This window comes from Colias croceus, chromosome 11, assembly GCF_905220415.1.
Source record: "Colias croceus chromosome 11, ilColCroc2.1".
Lineage (NCBI taxonomy): Eukaryota > Metazoa > Arthropoda > Insecta > Lepidoptera > Pieridae > Colias > Colias croceus.
In genome coordinates, this window is record NC_059547.1 from 5,599,057 (window position 1) to 5,611,226 (window position 12,170).

General features: G+C 33.2%; 1 protein-coding gene across 1 annotated transcript; it reads right to left on the bottom strand.

Annotated features, from left to right (window-relative positions):
- Positions 1-117: 117 nt before the first annotated feature.
- LOC123695320 (mucin-22-like) lies at positions 118-6,062 on the bottom strand. Its single transcript, XM_045641135.1, has 4 exons — positions 5,945-6,062; positions 5,693-5,871; positions 1,116-5,591; positions 118-692 (listed from the first exon to the last, which is right to left on the bottom strand). Exons 1-4 carry the CDS (start codon positions 6,012-6,014, stop codon positions 420-422), a joined length of 4,998 nt encoding a protein of 1,665 aa, XP_045497091.1. The 5' UTR covers positions 6,015-6,062; the 3' UTR covers positions 118-419.
- Positions 6,063-12,170: the final 6,108 nt, after the last annotated feature.

The window sequence follows — 12,170 nt, forward strand, 5'->3', positions numbered from 1 at the left end:
CCATCCACGCGAAGACCGACATCCGCGCGGACGGAGTCGCGGGCGGAAGCTAGTATCGTTATAATAAGGGATTTCGTTTATAATATTGGTGTATAACCAATGAAATAAATACAATAATAATATTTTCACCACATTTATTTTCATTTATACTTGTACATTCTAAGTGCTAATCCAATCGTGATCAAAATAATGTATGTATTTAAATGTAACACAATCTTGATCACAAGTAATGTAATTAATTAAAATGACAGAGTCACATTCTTATTTTTCTATTGATAATGAAGACTAGATTCATGTACTATTTCACTGGCAAATAAAATGTACGTATGCCATTAATTAAATCAGTGCTTATTCTAACGTTTCCATCTTAACAACCTATTTATTATCAAATTAAGTAACTATTTATTCTTTGTATATTTTCAAGGTGCAACATTTCGAATTTCCGTGGGTATATCATGTCTGTTATTCCATGGATAAACGCTTCTGTTACAATCCCTCACTCTTGTCATTCTTTCACATCTTTTACTGACTGTCCAGAAAACGTAATCCTTTGGACATTTAAAAACTAGACCCTTATATTTATTGGTTCTTGAACTTTGACATTTAAGGAATGCCGGAGAACACTCCTTATTGGCTTCAAACGGAAAATACCCTGTACCTGGACATGCGTAACTTTTTGTAGTAGCCATCATCTGTAAAAATAAATTCAATTATTACATATAAAATATAAAGAAAGCCGCACAAAAAAAACAGAAATAAAATTAGTAAAACTGAAACTTAAACAATTATTCATTCAACTAGTTTTCCTTCAGAAACGGTTTTAAATCGTTAAAATACATAATTTAATATCTCTATTCGTTTATATTGTTGGGTAATACCTTAATTTGTATTTTATATTATCACATAATATTATATTTAACATAACAATACAATTAATACAAATGCCAAAGCTTGAAAGTTTGAATGGGTATTCGTTACTCAATCACGCTAAAACAACTCAACGGATTTTGATGAAATTTGGCTTAATAACAAGAAAATAATCTACAGATATTTTAGTAGCTCAATCTGGGCTGAGCCTGAATTAACGTTAGCAATAGATAAAAGATACCCCTTACCGGCTCAATATGGTCACCACTTAATCTTTTTATTCGATGAGTTCGTGACATTGTACCTTCACATTTCTTTTCGGATTTGCTTTCATTAAGGCATTGCGTTTTATTTTCATCATAAATTGTGCCATTAGGACAATGGAATAATGCTATCTTCAAATCATGACTGTCATCTTCTTCAGTACATTGATAGAATATATTGCAATATTTTGGATGCCTTCTAAATGATGTAGGACATACATAAGCATGCTGCTCATCATCCATATCAGGACATTTATTGTTAGTTGAGTTACTTTCTGTTGGTTTCGATGATTCCGTGGTTGTTTTATCATTTTCTGTTGTTGAAGTATCCGTTGTAGAAGTAGATTGTTGCTCTGTAGTAGAAGTCTGAGTTGTTGATTCACTTGTTGAAGATTCTTCAGTTGGTTTTTCTGTTTGTGTAGTTTGATCAGTAGCAGTGGTAGAACGTTCTGTCGTAGTTGTATCTTGTGAGGAAGAAGTTGTTTGATCGGTTGTTGAAATGGTAGATTGTGTTGTTGTTGTATCTTGTGACGAAGCAGTTGAAGAAGTTGATTGTTCAGTAGTCGAACTAGTAGACTGTGTTGTTGTATCTGGTGTAGTCGCCGTTGGAGACGTCGATTGATCAGTTGTTGTAATGGTAGATTGCGTTGTCGTGTTTTCTGCAGATGTTGTTTGTTGGCTGGTTGTCGTCGTACTGTCCGTAGTAGAAGATTGTTGTGTCGTAGTACTTTCTGTACTTGTGATTGACGGCGTTGTGGTTTGCTTACTGGTCGTCATTTGCTGTGTAGTTGTTTTTGGTTCTTCTGTACTTGTTAAGGTACTATCAGATGTTGTTGATTCTGTTGATGTACTTTCTGCGTTACCTGTCATTTGCGAACCACTGCAATTCCTAGTTGCATAAACAGAATCCTCATAGTTGCAAGTGTTCAAAGTTGGATCCCATAACGTACCTTCACCACATTCAAAGTGAAAGATAGAAAAACTAGAACCATCATTATTCCAATCAACGCACCTATAAAACTTTTTGCAGTCGTTTGGATTTGGATAAAAACCAGCTTCACTGCAAGTAAAGTTTCCTTTTTCTTGCTGTTCAGTTGTAGTATTATTCATATTATCATCTTTGTTTATGTTATCATCTCCTGGACCACTTGTTGTAATGGAAGTACTAGACGAGGGTCTAGTACTTATAGTTGTTGTACTATATGTCGACGGAGTAAAATCTTTACTCGTGGTTGACGAACTGTCAGTACTTTCTAAAGAGCAAGAAGGATTTTTTACATCTTCTGGATGATTGCAAGCTGTTATTTCTTGATCCCATATCGTTCCTTCACCACAGGTAAAATCATATTTAGTAAAACCATCTTTGCCATTGTAGACACATCGATAAAATTTCTTGCAATCACCAGAATTTCCGAAAAATCCTTCATTATTACAAGAGTCTTCATTATTTACATTCGGATTCGCTGTTGATGTTTTAATAGAATCTGAATTCATTGTTGTGTGTTCTGCCATTTGTTGAGTGGATACATTTTCAGTAATTCTATTGACTGTACTCATAGTGCTACCTTCTACAGTTGATGACTGTGTCGATGAACTGTGTGATACAGCCATCATAGTACTTGATTCTTCAGTAGTAGAATATGTTGATGATGAAACGTCGACAGGTGTCTTTTTTGTGGTCGAAGTGCTTTCCATTTCACAAGAAGGATGTTCTACATCTGTTGGATAATTACACGCTAATATATCTTGATCCCATATTGTACCTTCACCGCAAGTGAAATCATATTTTGTAAATCCATCTTTTCCATTATAAACACACCGATAAAACTGTTTACAGTCATTAGTGTCTCCATAAAATCCCTCTTCCACACAATTTTGACTTGTACCATCCCCGGCTGGTTTCAAACTAGTTGTGGCGATCTTTGTGGTTTGTTCAACTGGTTCTGCTTCTTTATCTATATTATTAGACGGACTTATAGAACTATGTTCTGTTATAATTTGTGTTTTAACGGTGGACGTAGATGGCGATGAATCTAAAGTTGACACTGTAGAGCTGTTAATATTATCCGATACACAAGATGGTCTTTTAACGTCTCGTGGATGATTGCAGGCTGTAATATCTTGGTCCCATATAGTTCCTTCTCCACAAGTGTATTCGTACTTGATAAATCCATCTTTTCCATCATGTACACATCGATAAAATTTGTTACAGTCATTAGAATCACCAAAGTAGCCTGTCTCAGTACATGTATTTTCAGGACTCGGTTGAATTGTATTTATCGACTGTGTACTAGTCGTTTGAATGACATTTATTGACTGTGTATTAGTCGTTTGAATATTATTTGTTGATTGTGTACTACTCGGTTTAATATCTAATGCAGTTGTAGTCGCTGTACTTGTTGGTTTTGGATTGGATTCTTCGTATACTTCATTTTCTTGTTTATCGTTGCAAGTTTTAACATTTTCTATGTGATTACAAGAATTAATCGTAACATCCCAAGCAGTTCCTTCACCACATGAAAATTCATATTTAACGTAGCCACCATTGCCATCGCTTACACAACGATGAAACTTTTTACAATCTACAGCATTCGGATAAAATCCTTCTCTCAAACATTCATCACCTTGTGCAGTTGACATTGCATCAGCTATATGGGATGAATCGGTAAACATATTCGGCTGTGATGTAGGAGAAATATAGATATTATTGGTCTGATTGGATTGAAATACTGTTGTAGCACTACTTGTAGTTGGTTTACTAAAGCTAGTACCTTCGAAGGAGCCTTGTGTGTTAAATCCGTTAATAGTAGTAGGTCTCAAAGTTACGGTAGTTTCACGAATGTCATTATTTATTTCACTTTTCTGGCCACATTTTTCAACAGCCCATGCATGATTGCATGATTCTATTCGTGAATCCCAGACTGTTCCTTCACCACAAGTGAACTCATATTGGATAAACGTTCCTCTGCCACTGTCAACGCATCTATAAAATTTATTACAATCTATACTATCGCCAATGAAACCAGATTTTGTACATTTGTTACGTTCAGTCTGTATCGGTATATTTACTATTTTATTTGTATTCTCTGTTGAAACTGAGTTTTCATTCGGTTGATATCCTCCATAATCATAAAATGCTTCATCTGGAATGGCATTCGACGTTGTTGTGCTTAATGAGTCCGGTGTAATTTTTGATTTATCAACAAATGGAGTCGAAGATTGTTCATTAACTAATCCATATCCAATATTCATATCACTTGTATGTACTGGGGTAGTTAATGTATTGTAATCATGAAATTGGGTTGATGTGGTCATTTTATTTTCAGTAAACTTTTTAGTTCCGCACTCTTTAACAGCCCATGCAAAATTACAGGCTTTTATAGAGTCATCCCAAACTGTACCTTCACTACAAGAAAACTCGTACTTTGTAAAAGATCTTTGTGAGTTTTCAACACACCTATAAAATTTACTACAATCATCGCTATATCCAAAGAAACCATTTTTGTAACATTGTCCATTCTTCATTTGGCCAATAATTAAGTTGTTTTCAACGTCGTTTGCATTATTTTTATCTTTGTTATATTCATTTTCACTAAATGAAGTTTGAGGAGGAGGATCACCATGTTGTAATATTTTATCCCCATAATTAATTTGTACTGGTATATAGCCCGATGTTGTTCTTTGAGTCGAAGTTGTTTGAGGTATTTCACTGGCACTTGTTGGTATTTCTCCATACGCTGGTGTCTGATTTTGTAAAACATCATTTTGTTTCTCAGACTCCATTTCATTGACATATCCTTGATTATTCTGAGGTGGATGTTCATAATATACGTTACTAGGTCCTTTCTCCGTTGTTTTTTTATCTCCAAATGTGTCCGTATTTTCTGTATATTTATTGACACGTCCACAGCGCGTGTTGCGAGCTAACCAAGCATGATTACATCCCTGTATACTATCATCCCATATAGTGGCATCGCTACAAAGAAATTCATATCTGATGAATCCTCCTCGTAAATTACTTACACATCTGTAGAACTTTTTGCAATTATTTGTGTCTCCCATAAAACCATGTGAAATGCAAGGCTCTCCTTCTTGTTTCATCTGATGTGGAATATTTGTTGAATGTGTAACTTTGTCATTTTGTGATACTAGTGCATGGGGTGGGGTTGCATCATAATTCATATCAGAAAGTACCGGTGGGTACTGTGATATATTGTGTTGATCTTCGGGCAATTCATTATTGTATTCAAATGGTGATGGATTATTGGAATCTATGAAGTTTAATGGAATGTTAGTAGTTTTTATTGGTTGAGGTAATTCTTGCAGGATATTTTCTATTTCGTTATCATGCTTTTCTTCGTTGTTTAATAATGAAGCACTACAATCGGCGCGTCTCGTGCTGTGGGGGTAGTTACACAATTCTTTTTCAGGATCGTAAATTGTGCCCGGAGCGCATTGAAACTGAAATTTGAAAATAAATTTGTAATAACGTACATTTTACAGATATTTAGTCCTTTTTTCTATATGTGTATAATTTTCTAACACGGTATTTATACTCTTACCCTAAATACTGTATACTTTTCATTGTGTCCCTTTAGGCAACGATAAAAGACAGAACAGTCGTTAAAATCGGCTTGAAATCCTTCTTTGTGACATGTAACCGATTCCGGCTTAGTATCTGAATAGAGTTTAACTATCCGACCATTTACACGTTCCTTTCGATGTTTCTCTGTAGTGGTGTCTGAAATTTTATAGGCATGACTGTATTAAAATATTTCTAATTTCGATCTAAAAAAAAAACGAAAAGAACTTACCGTATTCTTCTGTTATGACATAACTAAAGTATAATAGGAGTAGAATGAATGGCAGTTTAACAAAACACATAGTAGTACTCAGTAATACAGTAACAGGATATTAGATGTATTAATGTATGCAATGTGTTGAATTTTTATTATCTCTTCATTATAGCAGCAACTGCAAAGAAAATATTTTTATTTTAGTTTATTTTGCCACAACAATAAAACAATTATCTTATTTGAATCATAATATGAAAGCTACAGTCGTATTGAAATAAACGACCACACAAACCAGTAAAACAATTAAATTCTGCAAACTAAATAAATCTACAAAGACTCAATATATTATATGAATTGTAATAAACATAAAATATTTACGTGTGAGTTTAAATTAATTCAAAGGTTCTTTCTAAAATACGAGCGCGGCTCGCTTCTTGGAGTAGGCAGAAAATTTTCAATTTATTTATGTAATTACGCAAGACTTATGAAGGAATATTGAACTCTTATGTTATTAATTATTGAACATAAATTTAAAATAACATCTTTAGTTAATCTCTCGTGCAAGTTGTATTTTTTGTTCTTTTTACATTGCATTTAAATTATAGGCAGGTGAAAATCCCCGTGTAGATTTAACGATTCCAGTAGATCATGCACAGCATCCTCGAGCGAGTACTATGTTTAAAGGTCACATGTAAACAACCAAGCAGCCTTCGAACAGAACATATCGACGCATACCCCGCTAGTTCATTGCCACGAATAATAATTACGGGTTGATCCCGCAAAAAGCAAGAAGAGCAAGATGTGAAGAGATGTTTGTTTTTTTGCGTCTAGATGACACACTGCCTTTTTATAGAGCGCCCGACCAGTGTGTGAAACTAATTGCGTAGGGTTATAAAATAGGTAGGTATACAAAAACATGGTGGAATTTGCTGGTACTCCGGATGTTGCGAATATCAAGAAGTTATTACGTTACAACTGATATAAGAGATATGGATCTATTTTTAATTATCGAGAGCAAATAAAATGGAACGACAGCTTTACGCTAATGATGCTTTATGGTTGGCTTCTGAATTATTAACCAGCTTTGATGATAAGTTTTTCATAGTAGTAGGTATTAGCTGTGGTATAAGTATTTAGTACATATAGTATTAAATTATCTGTGGAAGTAGACATTATGGTACCTACTTATTAATTATGTTTTGCTATGTTACCCATTTTAGATGAGAAATAAGTTATTATAAAAACAGTATCTCTAGGCTTATCTAAACAGCAAAATATTGAAAATTTATTTAATACAGACAGTTTTAAAGCGAATACTTAATGTTCATAAAAACATTTCAATCCCACTGTTTATAATATCGCTACTCGTACTCGTAAGAACAACTTTTTTATGAAATTATCTTTCGCTCGCTTTATTTTTAACCCCCAACATACCCGTAGGTTTTATATAATGACTGTATAATAGTTCTCGCCACAGATAATGTAACATGCTTTTGAACCACATCAAAGGGTTCTTTTAGAAGCCGCGCGATGTTTTTGCTTTTGTAAGTTATCTTGTAATGGCATCATTATTAATAAAATGCCGATCGTCCAAACATACGTAACCAGACAATGGAACAAAATTTTCAATTAGAAGATTAAACTGTATCGATTGGGTTTAGATTGAGCTAAGTTGTTGAATCATAATTTGAGCATCTGATAAAAAATTCAATGTTATAAGTCCTATAAATACGTGGTGGTAAAGTACTTGTTTTTCATAAAGATTTAAATATTTATACATATTACAGATGTGAATATGTTTCACAAAATTGACTTAAATTATTATCTGTTCATAGTAAAATCCATTGCAAGAAAAATAATACCGTGATACTTATAAATAAAATAACATAATATTATGCAGGTTCGCAATAACCAATAAAAATGTAACGATATTGTAAAGAGCGATAAAGTTATTGTACTTGTCATAAGTATACAAAACGTAGCACATGATCACATCGTTCCTATAAAGACGACTATTATTTAATTTTACGCCACTGCTATGTAAATAGAGTATTTTATGCACAGTGCATACCATGAATATTACGATATAATAATAACACTAAACAATTTATATTTAGTGTCATAATACAGTCCTATCGTAATTATGAACACCGAAGAAAAATTTACCAAAGAATATATTTTCATGTATCATAATGCAATGTCTTAAATTCAAAATGCACATAAAAATCGCGATATCATCGCTTATATTCCTAACAATACGTCCACAAGAAAATAGGTATAATTATAATGCATCATTCTTCATAATCCATTATATTTTTTTTTACATTATGCCTATAGACCCCAAGAAAATTTATCGCGACCATAAATCATGCACCCAATTATGCGTAGGTAGGTACCTTCGAGCGTAAATAAACTTCGATCCTTTTACTTTTCTTGTAACGAGAGTAAAATTGCATAAGATGCGCCACCGACATATTTATTGGGACCTGTTGAAGGGTTGCACTGGCTGAACTGGCTCCGAAGATTCCCTTAATAGCTGTTGTGGTCAGAGCTGCATTCCTCATGAGACCGGATAAAGATATCTAGCAGTCAATTACGGGAGCTACTTATTGTAAACCAATACATTGAGTTTATTATATTCCTGCGAATGCTATGCTCGCAAAAAACTTATATAGAAAACCGATCGAGGTAAAATTTTTTATTTTATATTTGTAAATGATATTATAAAAAAACATCGGGACCACCATAGAAAACCAATGAAGTCCCTGTAGACTCTATAGTATGGAGAGATAGTGCCCTTACGCACTAGCGGACCGAGGGGGCGGCTAACCGCGCGGTTAGCCGCTTTCCCATTTTAATATGCAACCGCTTATGATTGTACGCACTAATCATAAAAGCGGTTGCATATTAAAATGGGCAAGCGGCTAGCGGTTAGCCGCCCCCGCGGTTAACCGCTAGTGCGAAAGGGCACAGGATTCACAATTTAAACGATCATAGAAAACCAATGAGGTCCCTGTAGACTGTATAGTATAGAGAGATACGCATTTCACATAACTGTTTCACCGATGATTTGCCTTTACGGGCAAGTATATGTAAAGTGCACTGTTAGCCTACAGACTATGTCCTACGAGACCAAGTCTCTTATTGTCATACACATAAAGAAACCAACAAATTGGAAAATCATGAAATCAGTTATAAATCTAATCGAATAAAATAATACGTGTCACTAGCTAAGGATTCACTTAAGTATGTATAAATGTATTTAACGGAAGTAACTTGAAATGCAAAATTGTTTCGAGTTGCAATGGAAGATAAATCAGTCACAATAATAAAAATTACTTTTATAAACGTGAGTGGCCATAATGAACGTGCCTATCCCATCATCATATTAATTAAAATTAATAAACGATATTCCGCACCGTAAAATAATATAAATAAATTCTTATGAATCGCGTATAAGAATATTTAAGTAAAATATATGCAGTAGAGTATCTGTACTAAACTGAATCGACATACATATTATATTAGAACTTTAGAAGTATAATAAGGTTTTTTATTATATTAATCTTTAATCACCACTCAGCCCTTTCTCTACCTACCATCTTTATTTAACTCACTTGATAGGTACATGGCATTATTTTTTATTACTTAACTACCGCTAACTATAAAATAACTCCCACCAGGATATACTTAAATAAATTATTTACGCTTAACGTAAGCTTAATCATTGATAATAGCTAACAAATTAAAATAAAATTCCATACGTGTGTACATACAATAGTCATTGAGTAATCTCGTTCACGGTCAAGGCTATCGTAATATCAATTATTGTTAACATTGTATATTTTTTCACGAATCATGCGTATTTATTAATTATTTTTGGGTTTTGATAACAATTTTTTTAAGTAAAGAATCTTTTTCAATTTGAGGCTTTAACACCAGCCTTTCTATCACTCAAAGTACATATACTTAGGAGTTAGGCTAAGTATACATTCCTTTTTATACGATTAGGTTCCTACTACTTACGCTTTGAAAAAAACGAAAGCAAGTAAAAAAATGTACATGAACTGTACAGATATTATATTCTCTATCACTAACTCTATACGTATCAGCAGTGTAAAATTCATTCGTCATAAAACATATATTTTAATTTCTAAATAGGTAATAAGTTAAACAACATCATCAAGAATTTACTCATATAATATGATATATCTCTCACAATCATCACTTTTTTATTTAATTCCCACGATTAAAAACAATTAATACACATAAACTTCAACTTCCTTTGCAATTACATATCGATCTTCAACTATTTTCCGTTGTCCTTCAATAGTAATTAAACGCATGAAGCATGCAGTAAGGCACAGGCTCAAACCTTGACCGTAGGCTGCCTATTCCATAATTGAAGTGCAAGTCAATTTTCCACCGTGATCACGATTTTCATGCGGGCACGTTGCGTTCATTACCCGATGATATCATAACCTATCCATTCCACCTATATACGATTATATTTTTTTATGGGTTTTTTGTATTTCTATATTTTCAATTAAGGTAATTATGGTTCCGATAAATTATAGTTGATAAGATTGTAAACATTCGTACAATCATGAGTCAAATAAATAAGCTTATAGGTAAGGCTCCAGCTTCCATTTAACAGCTGCATATTATCAGTGCCGGCGTTAGGGGCGGTCGAGAGGGGGTGATGGCCCATGGCGACAAATTCTGGGGGGTGCCAAGGTCTGAAGTTGGAGTCTCTTGCCTCTCCTAGTGCAAACCTTCAGAACACCTCAAGTGGGCGCCACAATATTTTCGCCCGGGGTGTCAGTGGCACTGCATATTATTTTATATACTTACTAACCTACTAAACTTATTGGCATTACATGTAACAACTGTGTAATAAACAATGAAAACACAAATACAAAAAATAAGGTACATGAACTGTAGGTACAATATATTTTTAACCCGTAATCTTATGTGTATCCCGTAATAGCAAAACGAGTTATGTTTTTACGTTATAATTATGCCTTCGGATATTTGCAAACATATTTAGACCTCCATTATTCAATTAGTGCTTTACGAGATCGATGAAAGGTAAACATTTAATAGTATCTATTATGTTTATATTTATTAGCGGTTGAATGACCGTTATGAATAATGTGTGCGTTTGCGGCCAATCAGACTCTCAATTTATGGATATTAAATTTCATTTTTGAATTGGATTTAGGTATATTAGTAATTTTGTACTTTATGGTTACAGAGGAATACAAATAAACAATTTTTAGCCTTATCTGTAACATAATATCTCAGTCAAATCTTCTATTATCAGTGTCTGGTGCAATAATTGGTGCATTGATCTTTAATGCTCTATTTTGATGACAACAAATATACTGAAATAAGTAACTATCACTTGTAATTGCTTAGATCCGAGCCATTATATTGGTCCATGATCCGAGCTTAGAATATTTCGTCTAGCGCCTTTGAAATACATTTATGAGTGTCTAGTATGAAATTGAATTGGATAAATCAATGCGCCGCAAATCACCTAGTTTAGAAACCGTCATGGGATGAAGGCCGCAGATGATATCTCGATCATCCGGCGATTCTCAACTTCCATTGAGTAACAGATTAGTTTTAACAATGTACTTTCCTATTGTATCATTTAATTATATGGTATAGAGATAAGAAACTTTTAATCCAGTAGTATAAGTGCTTGCTTCATATGATAATTAATTAATAAAATTGGTAATACAATGCGTGTTAATTTGTGTCTACATCTCTACAACCTTAAAGGTACATAAGTGTGTATACAAGATTATAGTTTTTTATTTATTACTTATCCAATAAAAATTTAAAATAGTAACTATTATCTTTAACTTAGTAAAATATTAAAACGAAGATGTAAAAGTAGGCGACAACGAAACAATAACAAGCATAAATAATAGAAAGACCATAAATTTTCTTGTTGTGCAATCGAAATTGAACTGAAATAAATATTGATTAAAGAAGTTATTATGGCATTCAAATGCTTTATAAATATAAATTTATAAAGAATAGAAAAAAAATCGATCACTTATAAATTTCTAAGTTATTAAGTTTGAGAAACTATTTAAAATAACTGTCCTTTTATTCTAGCTATCAAATATTGATACAACGGGAAATGATTGCCAAATCAATTAGTTTATTCCTCCCAATAGCTCTATCAAATATGCTAAAATAATGATTACTTTATGGCTTACTCCGTTGT